Source organism: Musca domestica, unplaced genomic scaffold, assembly GCF_030504385.1.
Source record: "Musca domestica strain aabys unplaced genomic scaffold, Musca_domestica.polishedcontigs.V.1.1 4, whole genome shotgun sequence".
In the NCBI taxonomy this organism is placed as follows: domain Eukaryota; kingdom Metazoa; phylum Arthropoda; class Insecta; order Diptera; family Muscidae; genus Musca; species Musca domestica.
The window spans coordinates 11,939,596-11,955,390 of NW_026712328.1; the positions used below are offsets into that span (position 1 = coordinate 11,939,596).

Sequence of the window (15,795 nt, forward strand, 5' to 3'; positions counted from 1 at the left end):
TATACCCTCCTACCCATGGTGGAGGGTATAAAAAAACATTTAAGGTACATTGTGCGATTTTTAGATAGCAACTTTCTCATTATATTAATTGTGTTCCACAACCTGCAAGAATCTATTGCTTTTGCCTTTTTTTGTTGATATCATAAAAGAAACATCGGTTATCGTACTAAAGACGTATACATTCTTGCAGTTCTGGAACAGACCAATTGTTATTCAACTTGGCAATTAATAAATTATTAATTGTGTCACTGCTTTATCTTGTGAGATCAACTGATCAAATTATTTCAGGCAGATTATACGAATTTTTTTCTTTAGAGTACAGATTTTTCCAGTAGTCCATGTGCCACTATAGACCAGATCTGAGCAAATTCGTATACATTGTTTAAGTAAAATTAAACTTGTTTTTTTCATTAACATTTTTAGTGTATTTCAACTTGGTTAAAAAAAATAACACTATCTAAAATTATTATTGAAATTAATTTTTAAATTATTAAATGAATAATACATATTGGTTGGTTAGTTGTTTAACAATAACCAAGATAAATCTACCGATCAGCTATTCTATAGACTAAACACAATTGATTCCTGCACTCATAACCGGCAAAATGAGCAGTCGCAAACGTTCGTTGTCATGTGTGAGCGATTGCAAGAAATGATCTCAATCACCAACGTAATGAACGATCGTTGTTGTGTGTTCGTGCTCGTTTGTAAAGAAGTTATCGCGTTAAAATACAATCGCAAAATGAGCTCAAGCAAGATCATAATTTTATCGTACGCCAGCGAATTTTTGTGCACCCTGGTGCCTATTTTAGCAAAAGCACCTCAGTATAACAGCAGCTTGTGATTTTGGTTCTTGTCACCACTGTGGCATTTTTCCAAAGGTGGTTCATTTATTTTATTGCTTTGTATTAATAGATGGCGTTGGTAGTAAAAATATGTCACGTCACCATATCATCTTGGCTTAATATGCCAACTTTATTTGTTTAGGTGTGTGTATTCTTTTTATACCCTACACCACAAGGTGGTCAGGGTATTATGTCTTTGTGCATTTGTTTGTAACAGGCAAAAGGAAACGAGATAGACCCATAGTTCCTTTTGATGATCTGCATAGAATCACATTCTGAGTCGATTTATGCATGTCCGTCCGTCCGTCCGTCTGTCCGTCTGTCCATGTATTTTTGTAAACAAAGTACAGGTCGCATTTATTGCCCGATCCAGATGAAATTTTGCGCAGATCATTTGTTTGGCCCAAGGACGAACCCTATTGAAATTGGAGATAATCGGTCAAAATTTAGATATAGCTCCCATATATATCTTCGTCCGATTTGCCTTTTATTGTGCACCAAACGAGTACTATCAGCCCGAATTGTATGGAATTCTGCATATACACCCAAATTAGGCCTGAAAATATGTATGCCAAATTTGATCGAAATCGGTTCAGATATAGCTATAGCTCCCATATATATTGTTCATCCGATTTGTTATTTTTGTCCACCGCCGCCGTAATATGCACTCTGCAACAACAATATTTGGGAAAATATATCAAATACAGCTCAGAAATACATATGATAAATTTTATCGAGATCGGTTCAGATTTGGATATAGCTTCCATATATAACTTCGTCCGATTTACCTTTTATTGTGCATCAAACGTTTAATATTTGTCCAAATGGGATGGAATTTAGCACATGCGACCGAATTGAGTCTAGAAGCTAGTATGTTAAATTTGGTGAAGATCGGTTCAGATATAGCTATACCTCCCATATATATTGTTCATCCGATTCGTTATATTTGTTACCCAGAGCCGTAATTTGCACTCCGTAACAACGATATTCAGGGAAATATATCAAATACAGCTCAGAGATATCTTTGCCAAAGTTTATCGAGATCGGTTCAGATTTGGATATAGCTCCCATATATATCTTTATCCGATTTCAAATTAATTGTGCACCAAATGGGCAATACAATTCCCAATTTAAAAGATACAAAAGCTTCGGCATATTTAGTACTTTGAACTTTAAATTATAATTATAATCATAGCGTGTATGATTGAATTCTCCCATAAAAACTTTTAATTGTTATGTGGAGCTCTACTAAATTAGCAAAGTGGTGTAGGGTATCATAAAGTCGGCCCCGCCCGACTTTAAGACTTTCTTTACTGGTTAATAATAAAAAATTGTTCAGAAAATATTCAAATTCGTGTGTTTTCAAAATACTAATTACAGCGAATACATCGACAAAATCTAAAGATTTTGTTACGAAATAAACCTTTAAAGATATATAGAACATGATTTTGATAAATTTTGAATTTTCATTCAGTTTTCGCGGTTTTAAATTATTCCAATGCTATAAGTTATTTGGGTTTTTATTGTTTTGATAGTATTTCTGACATTACAAGCCAAACAGGTTGACCTATATACTTTCAGTTTTTTTTAAGTTAGCCTACCTTGTGCTATGAAATAAACCTTTAGAGATATATAGAACATGATTTTGAAAAGAAATTTTGATCTTTCTTTCAGTTTTCGCGGTTTTCAATTTTTTATTCAAAATCAATGCAACAAGTTATTTAGTTTTTTATTGTTTTAATAGTAATTTTGACTTTGCAAACCAAACAGGTAGACCTCAATTCTTGAAATTTTTTCAGAGTTAGCCTACCTTGTCTTCATTGTACCAGGATTCTATTTATGTTTGCTTTGTTATTCCGTTTGTAACTCCTCGAAGTGTTCATGATAGATGCGCCATATCGGTCCACGTTTTCGTATAGCTCCTATATAACGGTACCTCCCGATCTTCGGTATTTTGCTACTACATCCTATGCAAAAAAAAAAATTCGTATGCATGTCCACGTCTTTGTATAGCCTCCATATCGTTATATGGGGCATGGTACAATGAAGAGAAGGTAGGTCAACTTTGAAAAGATTGCAAGTATAGAGGTCTACCTGTTTGGCTTGTAATGTCAGAATTAGTATCAAAACAATAAAAAATCAAACAACTAGTTGCATTTATTTTGAATAAATAATTAAAAACTGCGATAACTGAATGAAAGGTCAACACTTCTTTTCAAAATCATGTACTATATATCTCTAAAGGATTATTTCGCTACAAAAACTCTAAATTTGGTCGATGCATACGTTGAAATAAACATTTTGAAAACACCCGAATTTGAAGTTTTCTGAACAATTTTTTTGTTATTGAAAAGAAAACACATACATAAACAAATAAAAATGACATATTAAGCCAAAAAAATAAAAAAAAATTAAATCATAGGTAGGGCTATGATACTACCTTGATATCATTGTACCATGATATGGGGTACAGTACCTTCCTTTATTCGGTGTTTTGAGGATTTTAACGACATTATTGGCCGGAATTGTTTCAAATTTCGTATTTGAAGATCTTAGTGGGTTCTACAGACTATGAAAAAAGAATTACTTATGCAGGTCCGCGTCTTCGTATAGGCGCCGTATAAAACTCATCATTTAAACGGTATTTTTTGGAATGGTGGAGGATATTGGAGGACCCGACCGAACTTAGCTACTCGTTTACCGTTTCAAATTTATTTTACAATTTTTTGATAGGTTTTGAGTTTATTTCGGCAATGTACGCGAGCTTTCAAAATTTATATAAAAACCCAAATTAAAACGAAAACATTTGAATACGAAGGATTTATGTAAAAGAAAGCCTGATTTTACTGTTTCACTAAACTACAAATAAATACTTTCCACGACAATTACAGCAGAATTTGTTTGTTAGCTTTTCAACTTTTTTAATTTTTCCAATATTTTCCGCCGCCATAACAGCTGATGGTCGCTCTCCGCTCGTATTAATCGAACGTGGCATCAGAATAAATGCCGGTTATTATTGCGAGGGTGTATTAAAGCCTTGAATACGCAAACATTTTGGCCGCACACCTTGAACATACCATAGGACTCAGCACAATCACACACGGAGCGCGCCACCCAAGAATTGTTACAAAATGAGGTTCCTCGCTTCATTTCAAGCGTACAATGGCCTCCAAATCTCCGTATACCAATCCGTTTGACTATTGTGTCTGGAGTATTTTGGAAAGCAAGGTTGTCACTAAAAAAACCAAAGTGTCGATCACCCAAACAAGCGCTTCTCCGGGAATGGGACAAAATACCGCAGAACAATATTCGGACAGCGTGTGACGGTTTTATTGGCCGTTTGAAGACCATATTTCGTGCCAAAGGTGACCAATTCGGACAAATCTAAACTTATTCTAACCATTATTTGCTTTCATTTAATAAAAATTAAAAAAAAATTAAAAAATTATGGCGTTTGACTTTGTTGTAGTTTTTTATCTCACCCTGTATATCGACAGAAATGCTTTTAGTAAAATAAAAATATCATGCCTATCATGAATAGGCCTGAATAACGTTTTTTAACTTCTTAAAACATAGGGTAAGTGCGCCTATGTTCGGCATGTCCCAGTAGTCGGCAGTTTTGAAATTTAAACTTAAATAACTAAAAATAGAATTGACCAAATAATGAAATAATTGCAAAAAACGTCAACAGTATTCTCTGCTCTCTTTCTGTAAAAACCAATGAGCTCCGATCATTTATTACGAGAGAATAACGGTTTTTGTCAGTGAGTGTCTTCCAACGCGTGCGATAGTGCTTGTTTGTAAAGAAAAAATTAGTGGTGGCGTCAACTTAATAATCGATTTAAGTACATTTAATTTAATACTTTTGGAATCAGAAATATTTTATAATAGTAAATAACAGCCTATAGATCATTTTATAACTTAAAAACGTACAAATCAAGTATTTTTCTCTTATATTATATAATGCCGACGTTAGGAACAGAAAATAATAGATTTGCCAGTAGTCGGCAGAGGGTGCCGATTGCTAGAAAAATATCATTTTTGACCAATTTCGCCAAAACTTGAGAAAAGTATTAAAAAATAATCCAAAAACTACTCAAATAAAAAATAGTTTCAAGTCGGCAGTTGCTTTTATTTTTGCTTTTTGACAACCTTTTCTAAATTAAGTAGGTTTTTTAAATCAGCTATTTGTCGCTTTAGATAGCAGTGGTATTTTTGAAGAAAGGATAGACATCAATTCACAAATTGCAAATATAATATTTATTTTTTTATTTAATCTCATTTTTATTTAAATTGAAAATCCATGTTACTGAAGGTAACCATACTATTCTTGATTTTCTACCTATAATTGGTTTAGAATGAAAGAATATATAATTAATTAAACTGTGAATTAGTAATATAGCATTGTTTTATACTTTTTGAAATAAAAAAAATACAAAAAAATATTTTTTTTACTGAAATACCATATGCCGACTACTGGCAAATAGACATGCCGAGCATTGGAAAATGGTGCCGACTACTGGCATAAAACTACTATTTTAGTAAAATTGCAATTTTTGCCAATTTAATAAAAACAAATTCAATTGTTGTTTATTATTTCGAAAACTAAAAAAAAAAAATGGGATTTGAACTACTTTATTTTTTTGCAATTGAAAGATTTCACATAGAATGTTAAAAGATTGAAATATTGAAAAGCCTAAAATGCCGACTACTGGTACACTTACCCCATTTCATCTCATGATGTTTTTCGAAAAGACTTAAATTGTAATGGTACAAACAACTCTGTTATATAAAGGCGATTTATTCATTCATATTCAAATACATTAATGGATTATTTAAAAAAATATTTAAAAATTCTACACCGTTTGGAAGCGAGTGTATACTCTCGGAAAACTTATGCAGGGATGGCATCGTAATATCTTTATAACTTAGTTTTTTTAGGTTTAGCAATTCAATTTTGAATTCTATTTTTTCCACAAGAGGATATTGGTGTGAACGAGAGACTATTCTACGAACAACCTTGTACACATATGTTCGATGTTGGTCCCTATAACAAAACAGAAAAGTTACTGTTACTAAAAAATATACTATTGCAATTAAATTTACCTTATTATCGACGCTCCATGAGTATATACTATTTGCTGTAAACGAACACCCAAATTGATAATTTGATTACAAATGGTATCGATCTTTTGCATAATTTCCATTATTCCATTTTCATTTCCTTTTCCGCAAAATGTAAGTAGATTAAATGGCAAACATAATTTTAAGTGAAATTCCAACACGAAATCTATGGGTTTCCATGTTTCTACAGAAAATTTACAGTATAGTTATTTTATTATATATACTTTTTCATTTTCAAACTTACCCCTCGGTACCATATTTTTTGTTACTTCTACTGTTTTTAATTGTATCTCCATCCCAAATGGATCCAACTCTTCATAAGTAAACATTATGGCCAACGTTACGAGTTTTCTATGTGCAAACATTAATATACATTTTTCTTCCAATTGACGGTCAATTATCCACCTCGAAAATTTTTGTCTGAAAGAAATATGGCGTGAATTTTCTATGAAAACAAGTTCATTACTTTAAACATGTTTTAAAAATCTGCTATTTTTTCTTTACATTTTTCAATATAGCCAACGTAAACCTAGAAAATCATGTGGATTTCATGAAATGAAATATGTGAAGTTCTTAAACTGTGTGTCATTATTGTGTCAAATGCCTTTGAGATTTCAAGAACAGAAGTTTTGACTTTGATTAGATTTTTAATTTGACCACTGATGCTTTCAACAGCGTTCCATCATGTTCCAGATCAGACTCAGCCGAATCAAGAGAAGGTGATCAGTCTACAAGTACTATTACATTATATTTTGTTCCTCATATTAAAACGTATAGCGTGAAGAAGATTCGATTACTTTAACAGCTAGTGAAGCAACTATTCAAACTGTTCTTAGGATTTTTGCAGGAAATTTTCTTAAAAACTTTTCACATTATAAATTACGAATTACTTAAGACTGGTCACTTACCTAACAGGATTTGCACCTAAATAAGAGCGATCAAGAACCAGAAAAGGAAAACAAATTTCAACTTTTACAAAGGAGCTATTTTCCAAAAATGAACAGAAACTGTGAGTAATGCAAATTTATAAAATACGATCAACACCCACAAGTACCTCAAAAGCAAGTCACATAAATTTTCCAACAGAGGATAATTTTTTCAAATAAGTCAAATTGTTAATGAAAAATAAACGATGCTATCAGACGCTATAAAATGTCTTAGTCTTGGATATATTTTATTGTTTGAATTATTGGTTTATTTATTTATTATTATTATTATTATTATTATTATTATTATTATTATATTATTATTATTATTATTATTATTATTATTATTATTATTATTATTATTATTATTATTATTATTATTATTATTATTATTATTATTATTATTATTATTATTATTATTATTATTATTATTATTATTATTATTATTATTATTATTATTATTATTATTATTATTATTATTATTATTATTATTATTATTATTATTATTATTATATTATTATTATTATTATTATTATTATTATTATTATTATTATTATTTTATTATTATTATTATTATTATTATTATTATTATTATTATTATTATTATTATTATTATTATTATTATTATTATTATTATTATTATTATTATTATTATTATATTATTATTATTATATTATTATTATTATTATTATTGTTATTATTATTATTATTATTATTATTATTATTATTATTATTATTATTATTATTATTATTATTATTATTATTATTATTGTTATTATTATTATGAGTAATATTTATATATGAGTAATATTTATTTGCCTTTAAAAAGCTCTTGATGATGCTGATTATGACCGTTGAGAACAATATTGAAAGTAACAATTGCTCTCCGGAAAAGAAAGCAGTGTTGCCCCTGATCAAATATTGGGTCATTCTGTTCTCAAAGTACAAGATCTACTTGGAAGAGAATAGATTTTCGATTATTTCATTAAAAAATATTAATCGGAGTTGAATTAACATGTTTTCACATGTTGTAGAGTCGGATGACCAAATAAAAAGCGTTCTCTCTCTAAATAAATCTCAATTTTTCTCACACGACAAAAATATGATAAAGATTTAAAGTCGTACTGTATTATCGGACGGCCGATCACCTGAGGATTTAAAAACCCCTCTCATTAATTTGGGATATAAATGTTGCAGAGTTAAAGCAATTTTAAAAGCGCGTGATTTTTTCGAAGATACGAATTTTATTGCAAGTCACATAAATGCAAGTCACATAAATTTTCCAACAGAGGATAATTTTTTCAAATAAGTCAAATTGTTAATGAAAAATAAACGATGCTATCAGACGCTATAAAATGTCTTAGTCTTGGATATATTTTATTGTTTGAATTATTGGTTTATTTATTTATTATTATTATTATTATTATTATTATTATTATTATTATTATTATTATTATTATTATTATTATTATTATTATTATTATTATTATATTATTATTATTATTATTATTATTATTATATTATTATATTATTATTATTATTATTATTATTATTATTATTATTATTATTATTATATTATTATTATTATTATTATTATTATTATTATTATTATTATTATTATTATATTATTATTATTATTATTATTATTATTATTATTATTATTATTATTATATTATTATTATTATTATTATTATTATTATTATTATTATATTATTATTATTATTATTATTATTATTATATTATTATTATTATTATTATTATTATTATTATTATTATATTATTATTATTATTATTATTATTATTATTATTATTATTATTATTATTATTATTATTATTATTATTATTATTATTATTATTATTATTATTATTATTATTATTATTATTATATTATTATTATTATTATTATTATTATTATTATTATTATTATTATTATTATTATTATTATTATTATTATTAGTATTATTAGTATTATTATATTATTATTATTATTATTATTATTATTATTATTATTATTATTATTATTATTAGTATTATTATTATTATTATTATTATTATTATTATATTAGTATTATTATTATTATTATTATTATTATTATTATTATTATTATTATTATTATTATTATTATTATTATTATTATTATTTTATTAGTATTATTATTATTATAATTATATATTATTATTATTATTATTATTATTATTGATACCTGAAAGAGGTGTTTTTAAAATCAGCTTCTTCGTTTCCTGCTCATCGACTGATCTTTGGTTTATTATTCAATTGTTCCGTTCTGAAGGCTGTTGTTCTGCGTAACTATGTCAAAACCACATTGCTCCACCATTTCATAGTCGTTGTTAGGCTGCCCGAGGCAATCTTTGATGTTCCTGCATAAATTGATTCATGATTTGTGGGAGCCAAACTGTGAAAAGAAAATCGCATCTTTCACTTTTGAAAGTGTTAGATGTATTCTTGACCGAGGGAAATCGTCTTGCATGAAATGAAATGAAAAGGACTATATGTTGACTCCTCCACTCGCATCCGTTTGAAGCGGTTGCAGTAGAAATTCATACAAAAAATATATATCTCTTTTCACTTTGTACTCTCGTTTGCAATAGACGTACCTCTACAGTATTATATCGGATGTTAATAACGTAGATAATATTACATTTATGATGTAGACAAAATGTCTACATCAAGGCATATGACAATTTTTTCTAATGTGAGTAATATTTATTTGCCTTTAAAAAGCTCTTGATGATGCTGATTATGACCGTTGAGAACAATATTGAAAGTAACAATTGCTCTCCGGAAAAGAAAGCAGTGTTGCCCCTGATCAAAATATTGGGTCATTCTGTTCTCAAAGTACAAGATCTACTTGGAAGAGAATAGATTTTCGATTATTTCATTAAAAAATATTAATCGGAGTTGAATTAACATGTTTTCACATGTTGTAGAGTCGGATGACCAAATAAAAAGCGTTCTCTCTCTAAATAAATCTCAATTTTTCTCACACGACAAAAAATATGATAAAGATTTAAAGTCGTACTGTATTATCGGACGGCCGATCACCTGAGGATTTAAAAACCCCTCTCATTAATTTGGGATATAAATGTTGCAGAGTTAAAGCAATTTTAAAAGCGCGTGATTTTTTCGAAGATACGAATTTTATTGTTTACTTCAAGAGAGGTACTGTTAATCTCAAAAGAAGGCCAGAAACAAAGTGATACAATGTCATAGATGCCAGATGCATGGCCATGACGACAGTAACTACAATGTAAATCCCAATTATGCCAACTGTGCCAGCAAACATTTAACTACTATTTGCCCAAATGCAAATAAAAATAAATGCGCACAAGGCAACTTTTGAAGGATGTCCCAATAGGAAAATGTATTTGGAAATCAAAGAACCTTTTAATAACCCCAATAAAAACATTTAAAAAAAACGACTTTCAACATTTCAAATGAAGATTTTGTGAACTGGGACAAAAATCATATAGTCAGTTGAAGCATAAAAGCGATAAACTTTATATGTCTCTAAAGAATTTTGTTCAACACCCTCCGGCTAATGTGTAGACTCAGTCATTCGGCAACACTACAACTGCAAATATTATAAGCTCTCCATTACCTACTAATAACAACGAAGTAGCCAAAAAAATTTATTCTCCGAGAGAGAAATTACGTCTCTTACGTTTATTATTATTAGTGAACTACCAGATTGTAAAAATAAACAAGAACAATTTAATGTTATTGCTCAGTTAGCAATTAAGTATTTATTGAACTCATATTAATTAAGGTATGATATCTATCTATATATATAAATGTAAGTTGTGTTAGTTACTACGCTTATAACTCAATAACCTCTGATCTGATTTTAACGATTCATACAAATTTGAAATAGTCTCTTTTCCGAAAAGGATAATATTCAAAAAAACGCGTAAAAATGTGATATATTAACATTTTCATTTTGACTTCTGAAATGTACAATCGTAATGTTTTATTTTGTATGTTTTTTTTTCTATTTTGACTTACTTTTTTCGAATGTACATTTGTAGTGTTTTTTATAATATTTTTTTTTCTTTTTGATTCCAATATTAATACCAATTTATTTAATTGACTCGATTTCTTTAGAACTGAAATAGAAGCCGGGTTACATTGAAGTGCAGTACCAAATTATGTGGTGGCGAAACGAAATAGATGTTATCGAAATAATTTAACGCGGTCACACCAGAGTATTGCTAAAAATCTTGAAAAAAGAGATCTCATTGCAAAAATTCTCAAATCGGGGAAAAAATACGCAAGGTATAACTAAAGAACGACTTGACAATTCATACAATTTTGGAATGGTATCCAATAAAAATATTAATAAAAAAATCTTTTGGTGTGATTTTTTTCAATTTGACATACTATATTGAAGTGAACATTTTATTGCCTTGAAATCTGAATGAATAATATTTAAAATAAAATGAGTGACCTACGTGGACCTACTTCTTTCATATGACAATAATCCGCCCAATGAGAACTCAAAATGCAATTCACTGGAACTGCAGTCAGTGAAATACCGAATATAAAGAGTGCAAAATGATAGAGCGAATTGGACATTTAGGAAAAAAGAAAGAAATTCTTCCTAAACTTTCAAGATGTCTTAAATCGCTTTTGCAGGTCATGATATATGACCCCCGGATAAGGGTACAACCCTATTTCAAGTATTGTTTACATTTTAACCACATTTTTCTCATACTCATTTTACCAAAAGTCGGTAATTTGATAAGAAACAATCCTCGCAAAATATGATCATGTCTTCGACATTGGCCTTCGACATTTTTTTTCATTTTTGGCCTTTATTTGGAATCGTTGTTTCTAAGGGTGTAAAAAACCTCTTCTCATAATATTTTCAATTTTCTGAGTAGAGTCCATCTTGGTCTTGACCACATTCATCAATTGATTTGGCTAAAAAATGTATTTAGGCAACTCTGGGGTAGAGAATCGTCCCTCATATAATTGTCCACATAGGCATTTATTCGAGTATAGTTCCCACATTAGTGTACCCAAATCCACTTTCCTAACCAATGTTGGTCAGAAAAGAAAATTTGATATACTATTGAATTTGAAACTCCAAGAGAATATTGGTTGGGAACGTAGATGTGGGATTTACATCTACATGCCATAAACTCCGAAATATCAAATTGTGGCAGAAACATGAAAAAATCACGAATATTAATTTTTTTGATCGTTATTGAATTATACTATGATGAAAAAATATAAACTTTATATTATTATTATTATTATTATTATTATTATTATTATTATTATTATTATTATATTATTATTATTATTATTATTATTATTATTATTATTATATTATTATTATTATTATATTATTATTATTATTATTATTATATTATTATTATTATTATTATTATTATTATTATATTATTATTATTATTATTATTATTATTATTATTATTATTATTATTATTTTATTATTATTATTATTATTATTATTATTATTATTATTATTATTATTATTATTATTATTATTATTATATTATTATTATTATTATTATTATTATTATTATTATTATTATTATTATTATTATTATTATTATTATTATTAGTATTATTATTATTATTATTATTATTATTATTATTATTATTATTATTATTATTATTATTATTATTATTATTATTATTATTATTATTATTATTATTATTATTATTATTATTATTATTATTATTATTATTATTATTATTATTATTATTATTATGATTATTATTATTATTATTATTATTATTATTATTATTATTATTATTATTATTATTATTATTATTATTATATTATTATTATTATTATTATTATTATTATTATATTATTATTATTATTATTATTATTATTATTAGTATTATTATTATATTATTATTATTATTATTATTATTATTATTATTATATTATTATTATTATTATTATTATTATTATTATTATTATTATTATTATTATTATTATTATTATTATTATTATTATTATTATTATTATTATTATTATTATATTATTATTATTATTATTATTATTATTATTATTATTATTATTATTATTATTATTATTATTGTTATTATTATTATTATTATTATTATTATTATTATTATTATTATTATTATTATTATTATTATTATTATTATTATTATTATATTATTATTATTATTATTATAATTATTATTATTATTATTATTATTATTATTATTGATACCTGAAAGAGGTGTTTTAAAATCAGCTTCTTCGTTTCCTGCTCATCGACTGATCTTTGGTTATTATTCAATTGTTCCGTTCTGAAGGCTGTTGTTCTGCGTAACTATGTCAAAACCACATTGCTCCACCATTTCATAGTCGTTGTTAGGCTGCCCGAGGCAATCTTTGATGTTCCTGCATAAATTGATTCATGATTTGTGGGAGCAAACTGTGAAAAGAAAATCGCATCTTTCACTTTTGAAAGTGTTAGATGTATTCTTGACCGAGGGAAATCGTCTTGCATGAAATGAAATGAAAAGGACTATATGTTGACTCCTCCACTCGCATCCGTTTGAAGCGGTTGCAGTAGAAATTCATACAAAAAATATATATCTCTTTTCACTTTGTACTCTCGTTTGCAATAGACGTACCTCTACAGTATTATATCGGATGTTAATAACGTAGATAATATTACATTTATGATGTAGACAAAATGTCTACATCAAGGCATATGACAATTTTTTCTAATGTGAGTAATATTTATTTGCCTTTAAAAAGCTCTTGATGATGCTGATTATGACCGTTGAGAACAATATTGAAAGTAACAATTGCTCTCCGGAAAAGAAAGCAGTGTTGCCCCTGATCAAAATATTGGGTCATTCTGTTCTCAAAGTACAAGATCTACTTGGAAGAGAATAGATTTTCGATTATTTCATTAAAAAATATTAATCGGAGTTGAATTAACATGTTTTCACATGTTGTAGAGTCGGATGACCAAATAAAAAGCGTTCTCTCTCTAAATAAATCTCAATTTTTCTCACACGACAAAAAATATGATAAAGATTTAAAGTCGTACTGTATTATCGGACGGCCGATCACCTGAGGATTTAAAAACCCCTCTCATTAATTTGGGATATAAATGTTGCAGAGTTAAAGCAATTTTAAAAGCGCGTGATTTTTTCGAAGATACGAATTTTATTGTTTACTTCAAGAGAGGTACTGTTAATCTCAAAAGAAGGCCAGAAACAAAGTGATACAATGTCATAGATGCCAGATGCATGGCCATGACGACAGTAACTACAATGTAAATCCCAATTATGCCAACTGTGCCAGCAAACATTTAACTACTATTTGCCCAAATGCAAATAAAAATAAATGCGCACAAGGCAACTTTTGAAGGATGTCCCAATAGGAAAATGTATTTGGAAATCAAAGAACCTTTTAATAACCCCAATAAAAACATTTAAAAAAAACGACTTTCAACATTTCAAATGAAGATTTTGTGAACTGGGACAAAAATCATATAGTCAGTTGAAGCATAAAAGCGATAAACTTTATATGTCTCTAAAGAATTTTGTTCAACACCCTCCGGCTAATGTGTAGACTCAGTCATTCGGCAACACTACAACTGCAAATATTATAAGCTCTCCATTACCTACTAATAACAACGAAGTAGCCAAAAAAATTTATTCTCCGAGAGAGAAATTACGTCTCTTACGTTTATTATTATTAGTGAACTACCAGATTGTAAAAATAAACAAGAACAATTTAATGTTATTGCTCAGTTAGCAATTAAGTATTTATTGAACTCATATTAATTAAGGTATGATATCTATCTATATATATAAATGTAAGTTGTGTTAGTTACTACGCTTATAACTCAATAACCTCTGATCTGATTTTAACGATTCATACAAATTTGAAATAGTCTCTTTTCCGAAAAGGATAATATTCAAAAAAACGCGTAAAAATGTGATATATTAACATTTTCATTTTGACTTCTGAAATGTACAATCGTAATGTTTTATTTTGTATGTTTTTTTTTCTATTTTGACTTACTTTTTTCGAATGTACATTTGTAGTGTTTTTTATAATATTTTTTTTTTCTTTTTGATTCCAATATTAATACCAATTTATTTAATTGACTCGATTTCTTTAGAACTGAAATAGAAGCCGGGTTACATTGAAGTGCAGTACCAAATTATGTGGTGGCGAAACGAAATAGATGTTATCGAAATAATTTAACGCGGTCACACCAGAGTATTGCTAAAAATCTTGAAAAAAGAGATCTCATTGCAAAAATTCTCAAATCGGGGAAAAAATACGCAAGGTATAACTAAAGAACGACTTGACAATTCATACAATTTTGGAATGGTATCCAATAAAAATATTAATAAAAAAATCTTTTTGGTGTGATTTTTTTCAATTTGACATACTATATTGAAGTGAACATTTTTATTGCCTTGAAATCTGAATGAATAATATTTAAAATAAAATGAGTGACCTACGTGGACCTACTTCTTTCATATGACAATAATCCGCCCAATGAGAACTCAAAATGCAATTCACTGGAACTGCAGTCAGTGAAATACCGAATATAAAGAGTGCAAAATGATAGAGCGAATTGGACATTTAGGAAAAAAGAAAGAAATTCTTCCTAAACTTTCAAGATGTCTTAAATCGCTTTTGCAGGTCATGATATATGACCCCCGGATAAGGGTACAACCCTATTTCAAGTATTGTTTACATTTTAACCACATTTTTCTCATACTCATTTTACCAAAAGTCGGTAATTTGATAAGAAACAATCCTCGCAAAATATGATCATGTCTTCGACATTGGCCTTCGACATTTTTTTTCATTTTTGGCCTTTATTTGGAATCGTTGTTTCTAAGGGTGTAAAAA

At 27.5% G+C, this 15,795-nt stretch overlaps 1 protein-coding gene across 2 annotated transcripts in view; it reads right to left on the minus strand.

The window, feature by feature from the left end:
- Window positions 1-5,626: 5,626 nt before the first annotated feature.
- The window catches only part of LOC101887934 (uncharacterized), a 50,947-nt gene continuing 40,778 nt past the window's right edge, over window positions 5,627-15,795 (minus strand). For both annotated transcript variants that reach the window (XM_059126898.1, XM_059126896.1), the window contains 3 exons: window positions 6,214-6,389; window positions 5,952-6,153; window positions 5,627-5,892 (listed from right to left, as the gene is read on the minus strand). In XM_059126898.1, coding sequence (XP_058982881.1) covers window positions 5,646-5,892; window positions 5,952-6,153; window positions 6,214-6,389 — 625 coding nt within the window. In that variant the 3' untranslated portion in view covers window positions 5,627-5,645. The remainder of the gene's footprint in view (window positions 5,893-5,951; window positions 6,154-6,213; window positions 6,390-15,795) is intronic.